The sequence below is a fragment of the Dermacentor variabilis genome, chromosome 1 (assembly GCF_050947875.1).
Source record: "Dermacentor variabilis isolate Ectoservices chromosome 1, ASM5094787v1, whole genome shotgun sequence".
Classification (NCBI taxonomy): Eukaryota; Metazoa; Arthropoda; class Arachnida; order Ixodida; family Ixodidae; genus Dermacentor; species Dermacentor variabilis.
This window is the reverse complement of record NC_134568.1, coordinates 106,038,181-106,063,332: the sequence shown is the minus strand read 5'-3', so window position 1 is coordinate 106,063,332 and position 25,152 is coordinate 106,038,181. Positions and strand designations below refer to the sequence as shown.

The 25,152-nt window shown below is 46.0% G+C and overlaps 1 protein-coding gene across 5 annotated transcripts in view; it reads left to right on the top strand.

Moving 5' to 3' along the window:
• LOC142582530 (uncharacterized) overlaps positions 1–25,152 on the top strand; it is a 168,632-nt gene that overhangs the window by 35,803 nt on the left and 107,677 nt on the right. For 4 of the 5 annotated variants that reach the window (XM_075692360.1, XM_075692370.1, XM_075692378.1 and 1 more), the window contains exons 5-9: positions 246–361; positions 1,867–1,948; positions 15,407–15,542; positions 15,647–15,700; positions 22,556–22,656. In XM_075692360.1, the coding sequence (XP_075548475.1) occupies positions 246–361; positions 1,867–1,948; positions 15,407–15,542; positions 15,647–15,700; positions 22,556–22,656 (489 nt within the window). The remainder of the gene's footprint in view (positions 1–245; positions 362–1,866; positions 1,949–15,406; positions 15,543–15,646; positions 15,701–22,555; positions 22,657–25,152) is intronic. The other variant, XM_075692397.1, reaches the window with a different exon arrangement.

The following is a 25,152-nucleotide window of genomic DNA, read 5'->3' as shown; positions in this document are numbered from 1 at the left end:
TTAGTGTGTACTTTTATAACGAATATCTGATATAATTAAGTAGTGTTAGTGGCAGCTATGACTTAATTATAATGATCTTGATCTTGATTGTATTCTGGAAATCTTCCCGAGGCATGAATGCAGCTCATAATACTGCACATGTCATGATGTTAGTTTATGACTAATTTGTGATTATTTTGCACTACAACTCAGTGTGATATGAAGGTGCACTTAACAAGGTCCTTTGTCATTCACTTTTATCTCAGCCCATCCGTCCTGTCTCAAGCACACTAAGGAGCTGGCGCTGGTTCTTCAAAACTCCAGCAAGTGGCAGTGTTCCCAGTGCAGGATGTGTTCTCATTGTGGTAACAAGAAAGAGGGGGTAAGCGGTAGGCCCTTCTTGTGACAATAATTTAGTCTACTGTAGCCTTTTTTTTATCCCCACTTCTAGGTTATAAGTGCAATGTCTCTTCAGTAGGTGTGTGCAAATACTCAAATATCACCTAATCGAATTGAGTAGTGAATGTCCGAATAATTCGATTTGCAAATCAAGTCTTTACCGTTCGATTTCCTGAATATTCAACATATTCGGTGTAGAGACCCATGCAGTGTCGCATGTGCTATGGAGCCTCTCGTGCTCGCTGCCGCCAAGGCGAGCGTTTCACTTCGTTTTCGACTCAAAAGGAGTGCTGAGCGCACTGCGGACGCACTGCCCCGGCTGATGCAGTAGCTGACTAGCAGACTTTGTCACTGCGAACGCTCCCTCATGTCGACCCAATGCAAGTGTTGCACGCACATAGCACCTGAACGTTGCAATCTGCACAGTGGCACCATGTAGGCCGGGGCCGCCTCTGTTGGTACAAGCTTCGTCCGGGTCGACAGGACCGATCGAAATGATAAGATGCGGACAGAGGTAGTGAGGGGTAGCGAGTATCGCACAAACTTGCTATGACTCGGGATTTTGGATTCTTTGACAGGTGGCAAATCATGCCTAACCTCACGATGAAACTGTGCAGATGGTGCCTGCTCCTACTGTCAAAGTGGTGATCGTGTGGAATGGTGATCAAGTCATGTGACACGCAGTATTTTCGTATGTTGTGCAGATTGGCCTTAGGATAACCCAACTGCGTAATGTTGGTTTAGTCCTGTATTTTGGAGAAAAGCCTTTGGAGAAAATTTTCTGTGCAATAAATAAAAGATTGCCACAAAACCTGTCCACTTTTGTACTGAATATCAATGAGGTTCTTAGTATAACAAAATGTCGCTAATTCATTTAAGTTTCAGAAAGGAAAAAAAAAAGCACTCTATTGTATTAAACAGAAATTGTAATGTTAAAAAAAATATTTTTCAGATCTTCATATACTAGAACTGAGCTGTATTCAGTATTGGCATGTTAATTTGGTGTTCCCTTCAATAAGATTAGACCGTACTGTATAACTTGATAAGGTACCAAAGTTACTCATAGCTTGCAACATTACTGTTATGCAATGGTAGGAGCCTTTTAAGTAATGTGCAGCACTGTATTTTCTCGCCCAAAATTTGTAAGCGTTCAATTTAATAAAAAAACATTTGCGATTTGATATTCATTTTGGAATCTACTATTTGGTATTTGCACACCCCTACTTGTCAGCTTGCTGAATTTGGGGTAGACAGTAGACTCCATTTGAGACATGAATGAGAAAACCTTGAAAATGTTTTCATTTTATACTTCCATCATAACAGAAGTCGCGCAGAGATGGTTGAACTGCTCAACCTGTCAGAAAATTTTGGCTTAACAAAGCTTGTCTTAAAGGTATAACATCTCAGTGTTGGCTCTCAGTATTGTATTTGTAACAAAACAGATATGTTTCATCGGCATGGTGTTATGTTCTGCTGCTTGTCTTTCAGGAGCATTTGCTGTGTTGTGAAATCTGTGATTCCCATTTTCATCTTCGATGCCTGAAGCCCCCCTTGCTCAAGGCACCAAAAGGTATTGACTCTATTGTACATGTTTATGAGGACTGCAATAGATCTTCAGTGACTGGGATCAGTAGAGTTTATTTAGAAGCCTTGTAAAGTGTCATGTGTACCACATGCTGGCATAAATATATTTTATTCTTGGCTATTGAATAGTGTAACTTGTTCATGTGGGATTAGCAGTAACAAGGGCATCATTTTACAGTCTGCTTGCATCGGTTGTATTCTAAAAAAATTAACTAAATTTAGGGGTTTTATGTGCAAAACCAGGATCTGATTATGAGGCACACCATTGTATTGGGGGACTTCTGATCTACTTGGGCTGCTTGGTGTTTAATACGTGTATTTAAATCAAATGTAAAATATGTAAAATATTTTTTTACTTAGTACATCATTTTGCTAGGAAGGGCCTTGCCAAGATGACTGCATTGTAGTTCTTTGTCAGCTGTATCGTGTCTGTGATCTATTTATCACCAAACTTAGGGAAGTAATAAACACAGCAGGCACTGCTGTGTGTACAGCCTAGTTATTTTTTATCATGCTTAGTATTTGCTTCTGGAATCTGAATTTTATGTGCAAGTTTTAGGAGAGAATGCCATAAATGCTGAAATCATAACATTGCATTTACTGTACGTCGTTATAACATTGCTAGAAGATTAATGCAGATGTACTTTATAAAGTAAGCTGGGTTTTTGTGTATGCTACAAGGGCGTGCTTGTTCTCAAAGTACATATGATGGATTTTCTACGTCTATTTCGCCAGAATATTTTTTCGTTGGCTAGAAAAACTTTATACAGTTGTAGGTATAAATAGGGATTACGGGTCAGGTCAATATTATTTCTATTGCTCCTTTTCTTTCCGTCGACAAAGATGGTGATGCACCTGTATTCAGACATTATAATAGTGAACAACCCCAAAGTGAATTTAGGTAAATCAAAAACAATTTATATGTCATATGTGGCTTTTTGTAAATATATATCATTTATCCATGGTTTTATTAAACATTGAAAAGTGAGTAGGAGAGAAAACTGAATGCAAAGACAATGTATATTGCTCTTTAAATGAGATGAGCTATATAACAAAAGTTCGGTAACCCTGAGTAAGAACCAGCGCTGGATTCGTCTCATGATAGGCAAGAAAAGTATAACAAATATAATTTATTCGGATATCACTCAGCAAAGCATGCAACAGTGTTGTAATGCAAGAAATCGACTGGCATAGCAGAAGAGACTGCAAGTAATGTTGAATGTTTTACTTGTCTCTCATGTTCGCATCCATCACAAAATATAATTTCTTTATCTCTATCAAATAAATTTATTCGCACTGCGTGCATCTCAGACGGCAGCACCAGAACTTTCTCTATTACCTACTTTAAGGATATGCCGTACACACTTGGAACAATAAAAACATCAGCCTAACAAATCATAATTACCACTAAAATACAAATTTTGCAATGAGGAAGTAACTAGACCTGAGTAATGTTAGTGTGGCTCTTCGTTGCAAGCATTTTACTTCAAGAAATTCCCAGATGTAACATCTGTTCGAGGACCTTCATCAGCTTTTGTTCACGTAAAGGCCCAGTGTACCTTATAAAGTATGCCATTGTAAGCATAATTCATGAAACTTTCACAATGCAGTTACAGTGTGAAAATGTCATTGGGTAGCAAAAATCAACCACCCCTTCCGGTCTGTGAAGATGGTCGAACAGCGAAGCTGTGTTGTGCTGTTGTTGAGCTTTGGCTTCTCGGGCATACAGCTTGGGGTCGGCCTCCCGGCACTGCAGATGTGTTTTCGCGTCTTGGGCGTGCACTTCGGTATCGGCCTCCCGGCGCTGCCGTTTAAACTTGGCATCTCTGGCGTGCAGCTCGGGGTAGGCCCTACGACGGCGAGCCTGTTCACAAGCCAACTCTAGGTGATGCTCGCTGTAGGCACCTTATTCCTCAGCAGTACGCACTACTCGTGGTCTTCCCATAGTTGTAGCTGGGATAGAATGTGCGGAACCACTAATCCGATGCTCCTTATATCGGCAGCAAGGCCCACCACTGGAGATGAGGGCACTGTAATTGTTTTGACGATTGGTTGGATTGGTTCGACGATAGACGTTTTGTGTTTCTTAGTGAGGTTACACAAACCTTCGGCTGCGATGGGAAGAAGGAAGTAGGTGACGTATGCCCGCAGTCTGCCGTTGTCACTTGCATTCGATGTCTCGAGTTTGCTTGGTGGCGTGGTTAGCAGCATCTGCCCAGCATTGCCACTTGCGGTTCTTCAAAATGAAATTGCTCCAAAATTAAATCTGTCCGTCATGTAAGACAATGAATGGCTCATACCCCTGTAAATGTGGCCTCCCCATTTTGACAGAGGAAAAGTGAAATTCTGCGCTGGAATGACGAGCAGCAACAGAGCCAGCTCTGGAAGAAGATGATGACAAACGCAGGAGCAGTGGCACCAGCGCGTTCGCACAGTAGCACCAAGGGGCGCCAATGAGCCATCTGTAGAGGAAGAAGACAATGCTCGAGCCATTACCGATGATAGTTTTGGCGAAGTTCGATAACTACGCCATAAGGTTCGCATAAACAGCGTTGCTGTAAAATAAATCAAATCTGGTAGGTGGATTTTTCTTGAGCCTTAAAGACCAACTGCAACGAAACTTCACTAGGGCTAAATTGTCTATAAATTCTTAGCATATACAGTTGAACCCACTTTTAGGAGTTGTCAAGTGCCGCGAAAATTCTATTGTTATAACCGATAATTGTTATAACCGGGGTGCATGAAAAAATTAAAAGAGGGGGATAGCAGAGCTGTTGTGAGAAAACTATAAAGGCGGGGAGGCCAGTGCCCCCATCCCCACCACATTCGTCCATCCGGCTGCTGGTTATATTCACTCGTTTAACTGCTTCCTGGGCGCTCCGATCGCGTGTAACAAGCAGGTTGCGTTAAGAATGGCACTGCTGTAAAAACTGCAAAAAGGAGTCACAGGTGGCAAGCGATATGCGAGCACCGCCGAGGCATTGCTTTGGTGGCCCCAAAAGGTGCCTTTTAAAAAATGCGATAAGGTTGTTGCAGCAGCCTGTCAGCTTGAGAAATCCAAAAGAAACACCGAGGCGAGATCGTCATAAGCATCTTGCTACATAATTCTCACTGACAACGTTGAGGCAGTCTTCCCTACCATGTCATCACTGCTGTAGTCACTGTGGCTAGCCGATGCAAGCACGTTTGCAACAATCGCCTCATTGGTGAGAAGCACTTAGTTTGCAAATCTATAGCCATGCACTTTCTTTTCACCGGCAACGTCGTGCATTGCCGATGATGAGCGGGTGGACCAGCCATCTTCCGTTTCAGCGGCGAGTCAAATGAGGCTGAGGGAACCACGTGGCCAGGAACAGTTTCAATGCAACCAACGAAGACGAACACGAGCGATTAAGCTGTTTGCAGAACTGCGCTGAATGAGGAGCCAGCGAGCAACATGCGAGCAGCACAGCTGGCAAGGTCCATTAGTGTTTCGGAGGGTGGCGCGCCGTAGAGCTATGGGCGCAGCCCATTTGTGTTTGGAAGGGTGGAAGGGCAATGGGAGAGAGGCATTTTGCGCTTCTTTGCATTGGATGCATCGAACTAAATGAACGAAAGCATTTGTGGCACAGCGCCAGAAGTGCTGTCAGTAGGAACCGCATGCTGCATTTGTCACGAAGGAGAACACGAAGCAGCAGCCATGGAGTCTCCAGAGCGCAATGGGCAAAACTTTATCACGGCCAGAGTCCAACCTGTCTGCCCACGACTTTGTGTGCACTTAGTACCGAGCCCATGTCTGGGCTACAGAGTAGACCCCTCTAGCCTAGCCATGCCGAGCCTCAGCTACTTATCATCCTTTACTACAGGTGGCGGTAGTTGTCTGATCAGTCTGCAAGTCCAGCGTTTCCAATGTGCCAGGCAGCAGCCAGTCGGATACGTCATGCCGGAGACGCCAAGATCGCTAAAATTTTATCCTGAGCTTTAAATGTGACCAGCAGCTCCATGGTGATCAGTTGTTGCCGCAGCGGAAACATACAAGTGCGGGACGAGCGAGCACTTTCTTTGTTGAAGGCACAAACTCAACACGCTCGCATCAGTGAACCCTAATTCTGTCAGTCAGCATCACATCACTCACATCGCAAGCTATTATTCCTGCGGCTGCTGTCCCTGTCACAGATCTGAAGCCTTTCTTACGAAAGAAACTGCGAAGCCACTGGCAACGCTTGTGGGACATGGAAACAGAATAAGCTTCAGTTGATTAAGCCACAGTTAGGTTTCTGGCCCCTGGAAACGAAAACATGACGAACTGATGTCCTATTCTGTCGACTCAGGGTGGGACACACCTATGGCACCCTCAATTTTTTACTGACTGGAAATGAGCCTCCAACCTTTGGTAGATGTGGTGAGAGGCTGACCGTTCTCCACGTCCTCCTGGAGTGTCATTAAGCCAAAGCTGAGAGAAAAATTCTCCTCTTGTATATCGCCAACACACTCCCTCTCCATCCAGCAATGTTTCTTGGTGCAGAACCGTTCTTTGACACCAAAGAAGTTCTAGGTTTCTTGAACGATGTCGACTTGCAAGTTTTTAGTCCCATAAATTCATGGCACATCTCTTTCCAGAGGATGCCGCTGGGAAGGTAGTTTTTTATAGCACATTCTTCCAGGCCCGTGCATCTTAAGGGCTCTGTTAAGGCAGTAGTGCTTATTGTAAATGTTTATATATGACATATTTCACTATATCATCATTATTTCACAATGTAGCTTTCGTCTTTATTGTACAGCTTATTAACCATTGGCATAATTTTATCTCAAATGGGTTTTATGCACTTTACAGCGACTGTTTTTTAGGCTCTTTTACAGCCATGTAACATCTACCCTTCGCCATTCATGGCTCTACTGCGAACTCATTAACACCGACTAGGTGCTCTTTGGCCACATTTGGCCCTTGTGCCACAAAACACCATTCATCATCATCAGCATGCTGCTGGTCAGCCAAGCTAGCACACAATGCACCCTAGCTGTTCCAGTGGCTCAGGTGTGTGGTAGGACATGTTCTATTCCCACGCCAGCTACACTAGACTGTAAAGTGTTCAATTTTCGCTGACATAGCATTAATGTGCCATGCGTGGATTGTACCTGCATTAAACCGGACTATATATGCACCTTTAGCTTGGCCACACCAATGCGCTCTTCTTTGAGCAGAGGCAGAACATATTGAGGCTCTGCTTGGGCAACATAGACAACCAGATAGAGATAAACAGCTCGACTCAGAGAATACTTTGCATTAAAAGGACATCACAGGTGCGCAACGGTGTTAGTACAGCTCACGAAGCAGCTACCAAAGTGTACTAATTCTGGCCAGCAGACCTGCGGGACCTGATCGCTGATACGTGGGAATGGTATACTACAAGCAAGGGAAGTAGACGACCGAGGCGCTGGTTCTCTGCGGTTTGCATACGTCACTTCCGGCGACTGGTAATGGTGTTTTTTTTTAGTTTCAATATGAAAAACAAATTTTTGAAAGTATTTTGTGGAGTACCCACTCATTTCAAGTGTCAAATTTTCCACAGAGGCTAAGCGATTTGTAATGGAGCTTTTTACACGGACCAGTTTCGTTGCAGTTGGCCTTTAAGAGGAAGATTTAGCTCGGGTGCTCCTATCTAAATACATGTAAAAGGAGAATTCGTTTTTCTCCGCAACCACTGAACCAAATTTGACAAGGTTTGTTGCATTTAAAAGAAAAACTCAAAATCTAGTGACTGTTGGTTTCGAATTTTTGAGTTATGTCGTCAAATTTTTATTAAAAGTTGGCAAAAATAGAAAATATTCAGAAAACGAAACTATCTAGTTTACAACTCTGTAACTCAACAACAAAAAATGATAATACAATTCTGTGAATTGCATATAATAGTACATCTAAAGCGGACAAAATTGATATGTCACTCATGAATCTAAACAAATTTAGTAATATGGAAATTGTGGGGAGCACACGCGCCCATCTTCCCCCGCGCTGTCGCGTCGAGAGCCGGCATAGACAGCGGAGAGGCGCACTATGCCCTCTCCCAATTCTCCCTCGCTCTCGCGACGCGCGCGCGCCCTTCTTCCCCAATTTGCGGGCAGGTAGCTGACGGGCGAGGAGGACATTCCCCTCGTCCAGGTAAAAAGGTACAAAACAGCGCGACCGGGGGAGACCCTCGCTCTCTGAGGCCGGACCCCTAACCTGCCGGGCTGGAGTACCTGCCGCAACCCGTGAGTGACCACGTTGCCTGACTATCCCGGGCAACGAGGCCAGCGTATTTATTACTGTTACAGAGAGGACGTCCCTCTGCCAGTGTTCTTTATTGCCGGTAGCAATAAACGTTCTTACAGTTGACGCCGCTGGTTGCCTTATTCGTTCGAACCCGACGTAGCCGCGATTCCCGCGCTACGGGTTGGGGAGTAAAACAAAGCGACTGCGTGGGGCAAATGTGGGGGTTCCACTCTGCGTGCGGCTAGGGCTGAAGGCGAGCTCCGGATCTAGCACCACGCAGTCGCTTTGTGTTACTCCCCAACCCGTAGTGTGGAAATCGCGGCTACGTCGGGTTCGATCGAATAAGGCAACCAGCGGCGTCAACTGTAATGGTACGTTCACACTGAGGAATCCGGCGTCTACAGCGAATGGAATTCTCCTGCCGCCGAAAATTGCGTAGTTCACATTGCTTGCAGACCGCGCCGCCGGAAAGACATACAGTGCCATCTGCCCCATAAAGTGCTAACCTCCAATCAAGCGCGGGATATCCCGGATGTTCGCGTGGCTCGAAATTGCGCAGTTGTCTCCGCTCGCGTCGAGTTCGTGTGTTTATGTTGCGCGTCTCCACGATTATTTGGAAAGACAATGATGAACCCCGAGCAAGAAGAGGCAGTACTGCTCGGCCTGTTGGCAAGCACCTTTCTGGCGATGCATGATGTGCAGAAGCATTCGCCTAAGCTCGCGACCGATCTTGTGCCACAAGTCGTCCTTCAGAACGTTGTCTTTGGGCTTCAAGTGGCGCTTATCGTAGAGGACTGGGTGGTTGCGCACCAGTTCGATGAGCATTTCGGATGTGGATGTCGCGGCGGACTTTGATGACTGCGACATGACGTGAGACTCTGCCACCATCTTTGGAAGTTCTGTTTCGCGCTCCCCGATTGGTCAGCGCCGCGCAGCGGCGAGGCAATCCGGCGGCAGCTGCCACAAAAATCGCTATGGGAGCGATCGGCGTGGAAGGGGCTATTCCGGCGGATCTCGCCGCCGCCGAACTGGGCGCCGCTCCAGACGCCGAATGTCTCGGTGTGAACGGGGCATAAGAACGTTTATTGCTACCGGCAATAAAGAACACTGGCAGAGGGACGTCCTCTCTGTAATAGTAATAAATAGGCTGGCCTTGTTGCCCGGGATAGTCAGGCAACGTGGTCACTCACGGGTTGCGGCAGGTACTCCAGTCCGGCAGGTTAGGTGTCCGGCCTCAGAGAGCGAGGGTCTTCCCCGGTCGCGCTGTTTTGTACCTTTCTTACCTGGGCGAGGGGAATGTCCTCGCCCGTCAGCTACCTGCCCGCAAATCCGGGAGGAAAGGCGCGCGCGCGTCGCGAGAGCGAGGGAGAATCGGGAGAGGGCCTCTCCCCCTGTCTATGCTGGCTCTCGACGCGACGGCGCGGGGGAAGATGGGCGCGTGTGCTCCCCACAAAAATACAGCTTTTTGCAGAACCCGTGTAACCAACATAACAAATTCACGTATGATGTAAAATGACACGCCAAATGTGTCCGCTTTGGATGATCTATTGGATGCCGTTTATAGAACTGCAATATCTACTGTTGATGCAGAGCTATGAATTTGTAAACTTCATGCTTCTATTTTTTTTCAAACTGTCGAATATTTAAAAATTTTTTAAAACAAAAATTCAAGCCCTAAATCGAAATTCGGCTTCCAACAGTCACTAGAATTTAACTTTCTCTCTCAAATGCAACAAATTTCATTAAAATCGGTCCAAGGGTTTTCTCAGAAAAAACGTTTTTTGCATTTTACATGTATTTTGAACAGGCGGCGTCGGAGTTGGGCCCGAGCTAAAGCTTCCTCTTAAGGGGCGAGGCTACCTTGGAGACCGAACATTTTTAATTTTTTTAGGATATCCGTATGAAACTTTCAGGGTACGTTGACACCACCGAACTATGAGGAACTGCAATGTTTCATGAGGATGTGTTTATTAGTTCCAGAGTTATTGAGGTCTAACTAGGTGGTTCATGTATATGCCTGAGGAAGAGCCTGGAGAAATGCCAGGACATCGTAGGAAGCTGAAATTCACTGTGATGATCCCTTGCTAGATATCCCATGGGGCTAAAGAGCCATTTTCTTTAATTTCCCCTCCAAAAAAATTTTTAAGACAACTTTGACGTTGATGTAGCCAGCAATGACCACATTCATCAAAAATGAATTGCTTATTATAAATTAACTGCACAAGCTTTCAAAAAAAGAAGCCTGTTACCCTCTGGCAAAGTCATTCAGGAACAGAATAAAAAAAACTGCATACAAATCTGAAGAGCGGTTCTTAAGATATTGCCTTCCCCAGCACCACTACTAGCAAAAAAATCCATTCCGAGAAAACAGCCCTTGTTGAACGCATGTGTTTTTTATTAGAAAGCTCCTGCGGAGCTTTTAATTAACTCTTGCGGCTCCAGGCACACTCAATATGTTGGATTTTCGACTGGCGACAGCTGACAGCACAGTTCCGCCGCTGAAAAGTGTCTACGCAGTCAGCACTCTCTGCGGAAGATCGGAATTTCGATGCTCATACAAGACGAACATCGCGCTCCTGCGCACCGAACTTCTGCACTGTCTTCGGCTTTGCCGGCATCACGTACAGCAAAGAACTAGCGAAAAAAAAAAAGCTGAGAAAATCTAAAATATAGTGCAAGGCGATGAGCAGCTCGCAAGCTCATGTTGAGGCGGACGGAGCAAGGGGCAACAACGACGTGAGCATGGCGAGCGCGGCATCAAAGAGAGCAGCCGTCGCCGTCTGCGCAGCGGCCAATGGCAGGTGCGCTTTAGCCCGCAAGATTTGAACGCGCTGCTCCGGCAATCAGCGCTCCGTATTGCATCGCAGGAAAACGCCATAATGCCTCAACCGCGCTGACGATGCCATTTTGCAAGGTGGCAAAACAGAGACGAAGAATTCACGGTCAAAACGACACCAAAATGGCGCGGGCAGGACGCATGGGCCAGGAATGGCGCGCGCGCGAAGTTTGACTGCATTTCGGCATTTGCGCGTGTTTTGTGGGCCACAGTGGCCTGAAATGTTGCGTTCTTTTTTTTTGTACTTTGCGGTTGAATTAGGTGTTGATAATTACAGAACAGAGTTTATGAGACATACAACCCAAAAATATGGTTTTTCAAAAACCGACTTTTTCAAGATTTTTCGGTTTTCGAGGGCTGCGTCCCCCCTTAAGGGTGGGGTGTGACTTTGAAAGGTGCTATGAAAGAATTGCAATCAGAGGAGTCATGAACATGGTTGTGCTTTTTAATTTCTTCTTATGGTATCAGTTATACAGTCGCTTCTTGTTAATTCGAACTTCTGGTTTATTCGAACTGATGCTGTGGTACTGTCAAAGTTGTGTATTTCAATGAGCGACAATGCCCGGTAATTTGAATGCGAAAGCATATGTGACAGTTAATTCAAACATGCTCTGCTCCGACAGTGTTCTCAGCAGCGAGCCAAACCACGTGGCAGCGCCTCCAACCGGCATTACTTTGACGCTATCATAAAGAAAAGGCTTAGACCACTCAACGCCGCACGAAAAAAAAAAAAAAAAAGAAGTGGCGCTTTTCCTAGCTTTTGCAGCCCTTGAGAAAGCATGGCTCAGTGCCACGAAGAAAGAAACGTGGCAGAAATTTCACCCTCTCTCAAATGACAAGGTCGCCATTTCTGCGTTGCACCGTAGCCCCTGCCACACTAGCGGCAAAATGCGCGCTGTTGTAGGACCGGTCTGGGCGGATTTATGCGGCTCGCCGCGGAGGCAAGCGAGCCGTGAGCGGAGGAGACCAATGAGAGCGGCCCCTACAGTGGCGTACTTGCGGGGAGCTGGTGTCATGCAGACCCTACCGACTGCTGTATTCATGCTCGCGTCTGGTTCAGCCGGACCGCTTGTTTCACACTATCGTCTGCTAGCATCAGCTCTCACTTGCACTTATTTTGGTTGGCTTGGTTTGGACTTGTCCACACTTTCTTTTTACAATGATGAGTCTAAACTGAGACGTCCCAATGGAAAGGTTGTTGGAGACAGTGCACCATATGAGATTCTGTACGGCAAGACAGGCCCTGAACACAAGGCCACCCAGTACCTCATCGGCCGTGTCCGTTTAATGCGGTGACGCCGCAACAGAAGGGAGCACACCAACTTGATTATGATCAGTGGCAATGACTTCGTCATCTTCATAAGACATGACTCGTGTTAAGAACGCAGGACGAAGAACGTAAACACGACGCTGATCCGTCAGCAGACGAAGGAAGAAGCACGCAGAGGGAAGCAGCAGCGGAGGCCCAGTCCAGCCTTGGCAACTCTGCTGCTTCGGTGGCAGTCTTAGGGCCGAAACACGATCAATCTGCCCGTCCGTTCCGTCCTCGTCCGCCCGCGTGCAAATGCCTGTCTGGTCGTCTGGGCCACAAACGGACAACCGGCCCCCAAGTTTGCCATCGCTAGTCTGAGGCGGTCGGCATCAGGCGTCTTCACGGAAAACATGGCACTTGCTCGAAGCGAAGCGGGGACACAATGGCTAAGCTACAACCGCGTCAGAAACAGTATTTTTCTCGTTTTTGTGATTTTTACTGGAGTTATACAGCACCCGCGGAGATAGTCATAGAAGGCAACAAGCTGGTGTACCCTTCCAGGCCTCAGCAGTGCATGCAATCGGCGACAGAGACGGGAACGCAGGAAATCCGTGTTGTGTTTACGATAACGCCAGAAAAAATATTTGAAGCTGTTGACAACGTGATTTTTTTGTGCCGCGCTTCGCGTTTGCGTCGCAAAGGAGAAGTCCATCACATACATGTGCATTCTGAGCAGGACACATGTTCAGAGCGTGGCGAAATGAAAAAGTGTCAGATCAGCGCACCCAGTGTATGCAATTCGTATGTGTTTTGCATATTCATTTCGTTGCTGCAAAGTGATGAACGCCAGTCCTTTACAACTTTCGGAAATTATGATACGATCAGTAGTGATAAGGTTTTGTCTTCTCGTTACCGCTGTCATTTTGCGTGCGAGCCGTTTTGACAGATGCGATGCGCCGTGGTGACAACCACGTTCGACCTGTGTTCTTGCTGTTACAAAGTGTGTTCACAAGATGCACATTGTGATATAGACATGCGATGTGTTGCAGTTTTACTGGGTGTAAAAGTGCGCACTTTATTGCGATGTGCGTGTGCTCAGAAGTGACTTGTTTATAAGTGTTGGCGATCGCGTTTTCTTTTGTAGTTCCCTGAGATAAGTCCTATCACACCGACCTTTTCTGCTTCGTATATGTATTGTTTGTTTCAGCAGCTGTTACTGCACTTTTGAAGGTGCTTCTATCGGTGGGGTACCCACCGTGGTTGCTCAGTGGCTATGGTGTTGGGCTGCTGAGCACGAGATCGCGGGATCGAATCCCGACCATGGCGGCCACATTTCGATGGGGGCGAAATGCGAAAACACCCGTGTACTAAGATTTAGGGGCACGTTAAAGAACCACAGGTAGTTAAAATTTCCGGAATCCTCCACTACGGCGTGCCTCATAATCAGAAAGTGGTTTTGGCACGTAAAACCGCATAATTTAATTTAATTTTTTTAAACCCATAACCACATGCGTGCGATGCATGATCCAGCGAACGCTGGGCGATTGCACCACTCGGCAAAAAGAGAGTGGCGAGTGGCAGTCGCACCGTATTCTTCAATAAATGTACCAACACAGTGCGTGGCGAAAATACGAACTTGTAGAAAGATTAAACAGATGGCGCGGCCAGTCCAGGAGTACCAGCTCTGCGCTCGAGCGCGAAATTTTGAAATTGTGCATTCCCAAGTGTTACAGTATATTTTTTGAAAGCTAAAGGCATGCATTGTCAAAAACATGCAAAATCAGAAAATTTATATTTTGCACCATAAGGAGTCTCACCCCAACTTAATGGGTTAATAGGAATGTTGATTGTCTTGAATAGAACTATCTTCACCCTCGATTATTGACCGAATTTGGCTCCCATAATGGCTGCTTGCTCGGATTGGACAGTGCGTGTTGATGTTGGGCAGTGGTTCCTCAACAGCAGCCTTTAGCAATCTAAAGCATGGTATGGCTGTTCGTTAGTCTCCCTTTTAATGATGCTACCCATACATAGCAGGGTAGCAGGTTTATTAACCAGGACGCCACATTGAGCCTCCCCTTCATGGTGCTACCCATATGAAGCAGTGTAACAGGTTTATTGGTGACCAGGACGCCACATGGAGGGTGATGTGGTTGTTCAAGTTCACTGCCAGTAACTCTTGGATTGTGCAGGCCTTGTGGGAGTAAATAAATCCACTAAAGAGTGGCGCGTGATGGCATTGTGCACAGAAAACCACTTAATGCTCCTCCATGATTGCCATAATTGGCTTTTCAGGGCTCTCACTTACCATGACCTCCATCTTTAGAATATCAAATGCTTGAATGGCGTTTGACCACTGGCAACACTTATTTGTAAGGTGACTAGGACAGCGTACGGGTTTTATCTCCTATGTTAGGCTGGAAGCTGATACCCTCGAATAAATGTGCTGGATAGGTGACAGAGGGGTTGGTGAAAACAAAGTGCCCAGACTTATCAGAATGATAAGGTTTTTGTGTATGGCAAGTCGAAGCCGTGTTCTCAAATACCTTGCACACGCAGTATGCAGCAAGGACTGAACATTGATTCCTCTGTTATGCTTTCTTACTTAGACTCCTTGTACAGAAAATAAATTCAGATTAATGCAGTGTGACGCATATTTCTCTTTGGTGGCATAAACACCCAAGACTTGCTTTCCTGTACAGTTGGCAACCAAATTTTTAGACATGGCCGATAATTTGGACACTTTATGTCACCACCCTGTACCCCATAGAGCCTATGTATAAGACCATTTGAAATTTTGTGTGCAAAAACTCTTTACCGTCCAGTTTTCCAGACTTTTTGCCATTACTGCAGGTCCGAAACAGCATTAATCGTAGTCACCACTGGTGCCATTTTGATTATCTCACAGCCTTGAACCGACGCTCTTGTACGCTGGTTTACTGGTAGTCACATCTACCAGCACAGAAACACTAGGCCTAGCTGGTTCAGTTTAGAGCTAGCAAGCTTCTTGCTGTTCTGTGCTGTGTTTTTAATCCGGAGACTCCCACTACATCATGCCTCTTAATCACGTAAAACCCCAAAATTGAATTAATTTTTATTTTTGACTCCATTTTGATTTCCTTAACAGGATCTTGGAAGTGTGCATCTTGCTCAAGGAAGAGGCTGAAGAGCATCAACTTTGTAAATAACTTGGCATCAAAAATCAAGCAGAAAAACAAACGTTTTCATAATGGCATGATGCGGAAACAGAAGATTACTACACTGTAAGTAATAGACCCACATTTCTTCTGTTTTGTCCCTCGTGCGTGTGGGATAAAATGCTTGCCTGCTACTTACGTTCCTGCCTACTCTGTGCGATGCCTCACAGTGAAAGGGCGACCACAGATGGTGTGAAGGTTTGCCGCTCTAAGTTGCATAACAGGTACGTAGCTAGTGCCATTATATGGTACTCACATGCTTTTAGTGCTTTAGTTGTGCAAACTTATTTATACATGTAATTTTGTTTTGTGCCTGCTGAATAACTGCTGTGTGGGATGATTTTTTTTTTTTTATTGGTAACTGAAAAATGTTCTCAAGCCTTGGTAAGTTGACAGAAGCAGGGTGTCTACCAACTGGGAAAACCGGGAATTCTCAGGGACCTTGAATAGTCTAGAAATACTCGGGGAAAACTCATGGAATTAGTGCTTCTGTCAGGGAAAATTAGCTTTAATTTTATTGAAAGGGAAGAAAAGTCACCGTAATGCTGGCTCGAGTAACAGGAATTGTAGCACATCCTCTTTGACGCCATGTTGTCGGCTGGAGGAGTTGCCAGTGTACAGTCAACGACCGACTTTCCGGATGCCCGATAATTCGGGCACTCTCACACGCAGATATCCTCTGGCAGCCGTAGCCACCACCGTGGCAATGCTAGGCCTAGACGCTTCGACGTTCGCTATTAAGCTTTGTTGCAATGCTCTGCCACGTTTCTCAGTGAAAGAATTTCCCGCTGTCAGCAATGGCACTGGCTCCACCTTTGTGGTCCTCGCCATTGGCTTCGAAGCTCGGAAAACACAACGCATAAAGTCGATTCTCGAAAGTCAGCTTCGTCTCAGTACAGCAATATTATGCGGTGAAGCATATACGAAAGTATTGCAGCAAGGCATAAGCGTGCGAAGGGGCAGTTGTCACAGGACACAGTATGTACAGTGGAACCCCGTTTATACGTTTTTCACTGGACCGGGGAAAAAAAACGTAACAGCCGGGAAAACGCAACAGTGAGGAAAGCTCCGAAAATGAATGAAAAAATGCAGCTTCAACTATAGACAATTTATTTCCACAGAGTGCGCTTAGGACTTAAAAAAGTCTATAATGGTGGCTTGCCGTTCCTTTCGCTCGCTAGAAATCGCCACACGTTTCTCAATAGCCTGGAAGAGGCCGCATTGCTGTCAGCGTCGCTGTGAGGTGCGACGTACCTGCGGAGGAGGTCCAGAGCCGCGACGGCTTCTCCAAAGCTAGGATTTGGAAACTCCCCGACATTATGCGGCTCGTGCTCCTCATCGTCACCGTGCCACGGCAATGGACGAAGGAATATCCGCGGGAAATTTTGCCCTCTTTGGCGTAATCATGCTAACATGCTAATGATTGTTTAGTATTACTGCGGAGCGCGCGCGTCCGAGCAGCCCGGTTGCGTGCAGCGGGCCGTGGGAGAAATGTAAACAAGAGAGGAGAACTGGCCCGATAGGCGGAGCAACGCCACGAGCAACGCCAACTTCTGGTTTCACTTTAGCTTCACAAAGAGTGACGTCAGGGCCTCTCCTGAGTTTCCTTCTTCCTCCGTTTCCAACAACGATGCGGTGACCGTAATCACAGTGATGATAGCGAGAGCATTTTTCACGAATGGCCACTTAGTGGCGGCCTCTCGAACTGGCGTGCGGCTTCTTGCAGCCAGTTCCATAGCCAAGCCCGGCCTTGCCCAGCCAAAACTCGTCAAAAGCCAAAATGGCGGTTGGAACAACGCGTTGCCTAGTTTAGCCCAGGCGGGTGCGGGGTGCTAAGTTGCGACATATCATGCGGGAACGTTTTCACAGCTACTACGTAACCGCGGGGTTCCTTATACATTGTATCCTATGGAAGCAATGCCGGGACCGGATGAAAACGACGTAGCAGCCGGGAAAACGCAGCAGTGAGGAACGTAACAGCGGGGTTCTACTGTATTCTTTAATTATACATGCATGCATCCACCATCTCCTGTCACAGTATGAGCACCGATATGCCTAATAAGTGTACTGGCAGGACTTCAGAGCTTTTTTGTATGTGCCTGTGGCGATTTGAGCCCTTAACCTTTTCGCTGTCGACCTTTCTGGCCGTGACGCACCCCCAGTGTCGGCTTGGTTTCAGGGAACGCGCATAACAGGGCATGAACATAGCAATTTATTTTTGATTATGATTGGTATAAAATAACATAGTCAATGGAATATGCACATATCAGTGTTCTGCAGCTGTTGTTAGTAAACATCATCATCATCAGCCTGACTATAACATTCATTCAACATCCGAATCTGATGATGCGGAACTCGTCTTTTCCTCGCATGGGACGTATCGGTACGTCTGTGACAGTGAAAGGGTTAGGGCCAGTAAAAGGCACACATTCATCTTTTTTTTTTTTTTTTTCGAACTGCCCGATTTTTCGGACGTTGACTGTGCAAATGACCAGGAGGGTGCTTCAAATAGTTGTGGGGCGAACGTGCGGCATGAGAAGGACAAGAACAGAAAGGACCTATGCATTGAGATATGAACGGGAAAAGAAGCATGCCACCACTTCTTTGAAGGAGCGCGAGATAAAAAAGCGGTGTTGGCTGACGCCAAGATGCAGGTATTCCTCAGACAAACCAAAATAAAACTTAAAGTGGTGAAACGCAACACTGAGGCGTTGTGCACAGCCTGAGTGTATGTCAGGACAGTTGAGGTTGATTAACCAGCTGTTGAGAGAGAATCTCACTTGTGACAAAGTTCGGGCCTAATACCAATGAGCTTGCTATCAGTTCATAGAAATAGCTTGTGTTCAAAAATATTTGCTCTGTATGCATCTACGTTTATTCGTATTTGAGAATGTTAGACTCTAATTGCAATGGGTTTTACCATCTTTTTCAAAGATATTTTATTCACTGTGCATTTTACTAACCCCTTCACTTCCGTTTTTTTTTTTTGAATAAGATAAACACTACTCCTTTCTATTCAAACTGGATTAAGTCCCTTATTTTTTAAATTTTTTAACAAGCTTATTAGAGAGTGACAACATTGGGCGACGTGGTGTCAGCCCGTCTTGACATAAAGCAAAGGCATACGTCACTCAGGGAATTTCGCAAAGGCACTCAAGGAAAACCTGCGAAACTTGGGGAACTTGGAAATGTCAACTTGGTAGACACATTGCAGAAGGCATACTTAAATAAAGAAATCATATTGGCCACTGCCTTTTGAGTTCTGCAAATTTTTTTATGAAAGCTTATACTGGGCTTTTGTATGAAGTGCAAATTGTTGGTTGTCTACTTGATACTGAAGGACCAATGAAATACGACTGAGGTGCAGAGCTTCTTTTTTCCTTGGAATTTCTGACGTTCCTGTGGTTTGTAGTGGTTAGGTTGTTGCTTCAGCAACTCTTGCAGTATATTCTTGAAGGGCCCTTGAAACACAGAAAATGTGACATCATGCTGGTATGTGAGGATGCTTCTGTAATGGCATGAAGAGCGGCGCAATGCATGATATCCTCCTAAGACCCCTTGAACATTGTCCTCAGTCTTTTAGAGCACAGATCTTAGGCACCCATTCCTGCGGCATGCGTGGCTGTTGGCGTCACTCGTCACTGAGCGAACGAACACAACGAAGCATAATACAAACTCGGGGTATGAAAGTTTGAAAGGAGCGCTAGGTGGAAAGCAGAGGAGGAGGGTACGGTAAAAGCCTAAGAAATGCGTAGTGCCATGCAAGACTGGCTCTGCGGCAACGATGACTATGAGGTGGCACCAGAGTAGCATGCATCGTCTGTTCACCGATAATGCCACCAATACCATATACGGAAACAGCTCTGCATGAGTGGAGGTTTGTCTGCAGCTGCTGCTTTGAATCACACCCACACGTCACCCACATGCTGCCTCTCGCAATATCCTGATTAGAGAGGCAGTCGCGCCACACTTCATTCCGTTTGCAATGTGCTGCACAAGACAGATTGTCCGCACCAGCCAATTTCACGCAAAATGGAAACGCATATAGAGTTGCACCTAAATTTCACATTAGGGAATAGCGTAATAGTCTGCAAATGTTTTCAAAACTAACTCGGAAGCGATTACTCAAACACAGTCAACGTCCCCGTTTTTCAGACTTCCTAGGGGCCGCAAAAATGTCAGTAAAATCAGGTAGTCTGAAAAAAATGAATGCATGCCCTTTACTGTCCCCAAGGGCTTAAATTTCCACAGGCATGTCTGAACTAGCTCTGAAGGCCTGCTAGTACAGTTATGTATCGGTGCTTGTACTGTGACAGAAGGTGGCAGTTACATGTGTGTAGAATGAAAGAATACATACTGTGTCTTGTGACAGCAGCCCCTTTCCATTCTTGCTATGCTTCACTACAATACACTGCATATGCTTGATCGCATAACGCAGCTGTATTTCGCTAGAATAGTAGCTTGGGCTTGTTGGTTTTCCATCCTGGCGTTAACAGTGCAAAACTTAGAAGGGACACGAGACGAGAAGACGACACCACAAGTGCTGACTTTCAACAATGTTTATTTGAAAAAAAAACACGGCTTCTTATACCTTTGCCCACACATGCCACAGACACGTCATTGCTCATCATATGAAACATGCGCTTTTTTGCACTCAGGATAATGATAGTATGTGCAAAAGCTCCAGTTCTTTTGTTAGTAACAAGGATGGCGTGCTAACACATTGGTTACGCGAAGCCCGGCAATCTCTGCTGCCTTAGTTATCTCCCGAACCAGCTGGTCATTGTGTTTTTTTAGCACTTCACAGCGTCTGAATTCTGCGGCACAAGCTTTAGAGGGGCAATCCCTGACCTGGATACCTAGATTCCTGTTTGCCTGCTCGATGCTAAGTTTATGTTCCTTTAGTCTTTTGTTCGTGCATCTTCCAGTTTGCCCTATATACTTCTTCCCACATTTCAAAGGTTAGAATACACCACGGCTTCTGTTGGTGTTACGGCTCTGGTCCTTGTTGCTTTATCGGCTCTTCTGCATTGACGCGTCGGCAGAGGCTTTTCAGTTTTACCGAGGCAGTAAGCGCAACATTAACTCCAGCTTTGCTCCTTATCTTTTTCAAGTGGTGAGATATGTTGTGCACGTAAGGCAGGGCCACGGTCCTTCGCTTTTCTTGAATTTTTGTGTTCTCGCCACCTTGCTCGCCATTGACACGCTCAAGTTTTAGGTTCTTGCTCATTCGTTCCGCAACAGACACAAGAAGGTGCGACGGGTAGCCATCCCCAGTAAGGCGGTCAACCTGTCAACAAAAACTTTGTTCCATCGCGTGGATGCACAATTTTTTAAGTGCATTTGTTAGACAAAGATTTGCAATGGCTCTTTTCACCAGTTTTGAGTGCACTGATTGGAATGGCAGTGGTGCCTAATCGCCTCTGGGTTCATAGGCCCAGCAGACCTTCCTCCTAGAGAGCTTGAGTCTGAGATAAAGGAATCTCTAAGACCCTTGCGTGGGGACCTCGTGGGTATTGGCAAGTGGCTGAAGCGCATGAATAAAGCGTGTCACTGCCTCCAAAACTGCGTCACCTGAATTTGCGCCTTGGCCATCACAGAGAACTAAGTAATTATCAACATAACAAAAGACTGTTCGGACTCTGTGATGGCTGTGGCACGAATTCAGATGACGCAGTTTTGGATCGTGCCGATGAAACCGTGCCACCTCGCGACTTTGGCAGTTCCAGCTCGACGACAGAGTGAGCAAGCACGCTTAGCAGCCTTGGCTATGCACTCTTTCTCGCAAAAATGGAAGTGCTTAGATTCGCATGCAAACTTTTTTTCAAATGTTTTTGTGAAAATAGTGGGGGGTGCTTAGAATCGGGTTGTCTAGAATAACTGTATTTGGGTCTTGGGAGGATATCATGCTCAGACTCTCTTTGTTTGCCATGGTTTTGATGCAGAAGCTCGCACTTAAAGACCAGAAGGCCATCATCTAGTTTGCAGGAGGTGTTTAAGATTGTTGAACGCTGTGTGGGGCGAGTGCCAGCTAACGACTGATGCCATCTTTGATATGTGCTTACGAAATGTTGCGCAGAACTGCTGCCATGAATTCGCAATTACCATGAACGCAATTGCACATGAATTCTATGAAATTACCTGGACTGCTGCAATGAAATTAACTGGAGTGCAATACAATATAAGTCAATGTTTGCTTTATTAAGAATAAGTTCTCTTTTGTTTTCTATTCCACTATTTGGCTTGGGTTGCATTATTTGACAGCACAATAGTTTGGCTGATGGTTGGCCCTGTATGATTTGCTAGAACATCTGTTTTATAAGTGTGCCTACTTTGCTGCCTCAGGTTGCATCATAATCATCATCTCATTTTTTTTAATGAACATCTTCCCTTTAGCAGCCATAATAATTCCTTGTAAATGGCCAGCACATAACTTGCACAAATTTGTTCCATAGTTGCTAACCTGAACCTGATTTGAACCTGTGTTTGTGAGGATTGCAAGCGTCATGCCTGCTAATTCTTGGAAGCCTAGACATCTAATTAGCTATAAGTGAGTCAAGATGAAAAATGTTTTGTGCTGCAAATCCTGCATGTGAAGGCTCTAGACTAGAATGGTCATCCTTGCTCTAGGTTGTGTTAATGTAAGCATTCTCTTCAATGACATATACGACAATGCTAATTTGCTGTTATTCACTTTAATGGGTGCTTATATGGTGGCACTGTAAGAGGATGTGCGAGTTTCTCATACTTCTAAAACCATTTTGCTACAGATCTCAAATAGGGCAGATTAGGAATGCTTGCTGCTTGTCTTTAGGCGTGATTTATTAAATTACTGCTTTGTAGATTTCTACTTGTAGCAGTGGCAGCTGTGTAGAAAAAAAAAAAAAAAAAACTTGCGTCATTGCAGAACCAAATGATTGCAAATGAAGTAGCATTTTTTTTTTAATGAAGAAACTGGACCTTTGTACCGTTGAAATTCTGTTCACTTTCTTTTGTTGCAACTTATTGTGCTTGCTTCAGACAGAAAAATTATTGCATTTATGTTTTCTCATTCATTTGTCATGCACTTTTGGAACCAGGAAAGATGTGAAGCTGGCAGCACCACTGAGAGCTAGGCGGCCTGCAAACTGTCTTACTACATCAAGATCTTCTTCAAAAAAGGAAACTTCAAAGTTGACACGTAAGTGTAATTTTCGTTGCCTTTGCACCCCCCCCCCCCCCACCTCTCGAAAACATATACAGTCGAACCCACATGCAACTATATTCCAGTGCCATGAAAATATTATTGTTATAACAGGTTTACATGAAAGAAATCAAAACAGGGGAATGGCAGAGCTGTTACGAGAAAACCATAACAGCGGGGAGGCCAGTGCCCCTCCCCACCACCTTCCTCCATCCGGCTGCTGATTGTGCTCACTTGTTTAACTCTGTTCCTGCATGCTCGACAACTTCGACGCAACCAACAAAGACGAGCACGAGTGACTTAATTTTTGGCAGAATGCGCAGAATTGGGGAACAGCGGTCAATCTGGGAACTGCACAGCACTATTATTTATTTATTTATTATTTATTATTAGTTGCTGCAGTCCATTCATGTTTTGGAGGGTGGAACGGTGACTGAAGAGGCGACAAGGCTGGTGATGCAGAGAAGGCTGAAAAATGAGCGCTTGACGTCCGTTGGGGCGGTGGGCAATCGTGCAGCAGCTCGAATTTCTCTTTTTCTTTTTATTTCCAATTATATAGACACTCAAGATGCATTTCTGCCGTCAGCATCACCATGAGGTTCTGTATAAAGTCGAAAGGCAATGAAATCTTTGCTGCACACCACATGCTGTATGTGCTAGTGAAAGCGTGCGAGGGTCAGCCAGTGATCGCGGCTCAATCTCGCACGCACAAGGGAGGGAAGCGCAAAGGAAGCGCGAGGCTCCACGCTTCCGTCGCATGAGTGTTCGGAGGGATGGAGGAGGGAAGGAAAGAGCGAGGGAGGGCAGGCGGGCGCGAGGGCTTATTCTACTCCAGATGGCCTGGGTGGCTGCATGCGCCCGTTCGGGCCGCTGTATCTTGAAAGCCATCTGCAATGGGGACACAATCTGCCGCACGCTATGGGTACGTTCGATTCGCCCGCACCACCTGAACCAGTTCACGAGGTGCTGCACCCTGCCATTCGTTTCAGCGGTGTAGCAGTGGCGCCCTCTGAACCACGACGTTCATTTCAAAAGATGCAGGACTGGTTCATGATTTTAGTACATTCACTCCACTCTCGGTGCCAACTTGGTGCAGGCCTGCAAGGGTGCGATCTTGTATGCGTCCCAAAATAGAATGGAGGCGGTCTGTTCCACCGAGCCGCACCCGATTGGTCAATTTGAAGCGTGACGAATGCCATGACATCAGTTGTGACGCGAGATCTGCTGTCAATCAGTCTGTGTCGTCTGCTATCGGACGAACGCAACAGAACGGACCGCCTATTTCGTGACGTAAAGAACGGACCGCCTCCGTTCGATTTTGCAACGCATACAAGATCGCACCCCAAATGCAAAGCAGTGGCACAGCAGATGACGCAGCACCCGAGAGCGAGCACCATCAAAACCCCGTTTACGCGCGTCTGATGTGTCTACGCAAGTGTAGTATGTATTTACGACCCAGAAGCCGATCATACCTGCAGTTCAGGACCTCAAACTTGCACACTCCGTGCACATTCTTCTGACATAACATACCGCCTGCACCGTGTCTGCACCTTTGCATTCGTTTTGAGTGTCTCACTGGGCCTGCACCTCAGGAATCGAGCTGCACAATTTCTGAATTCCTCGTGAACCACTGTGAACTGGTTCACAGTGGTGCAAGCGAATCGAACAAACCCTGTGTTTTCGCGGCTTAATTCGCGTTCATGCCAGACTTGGCATAAAGGTTAATTCACTCGCTGCTGCTACCGCACTTCCTCGCTCCAGCGTTTTGACAGCGAGTGAGATGTATTCCGCGGTCATCGAGTGAGTTGTGTTCATGTTTGCTTGTGCGCTCGTGACACCGTGCTTGTTAATCTAGTTAGTATACGTACCGTATTTACTTGAATCTAGGCCAACCCCGAATGTCCGACGCCAGAAAAAATAAACTTGCCTCTAATGTAGGCCGAACAAAAAAAAGCGAGGACAGCATTCACAATATGATAAAAGCATTTATTTAATATGAACATACCGAGCTCACTCTACGTCGTTACCGTCGCTAGCCTCGTCCCTATAGCCCAGGCCACACAATCACTTGCGGACGCTCGCAAGCCCACCTCCGCACTCCCATGCAGGCAATGAATAGCTCCTCTCTGTTATTGCGCCCTTATCTTCGTTAGCGCTCTCATCTGCTCATTGCGGCACATGCAGAAGCATCTGCCATTGCCCCTTCCAGACGTTTTTCCCATTGATGTTGAAGTCCTGCCTGGCTTACTATGCCTCTGTGGATAGCACAACTTTTCGTTTGAAAGCCGCACTATAGTGGCATCGCCTGTTTGGTGCCATTACAATAACGCCACGCCACATGCCGATACCATAGAATAAAGAACTAGCTCAGATACGACACAGGTCAAAGTGACATCGCTCGTGTAGTTCAGTTGGCTACTAGCCCTACTGCCGTATTTACTCGCATAATGATTGCACTTTTTTGTCAGAAAAATTGACGCAAAATCAGGGGTG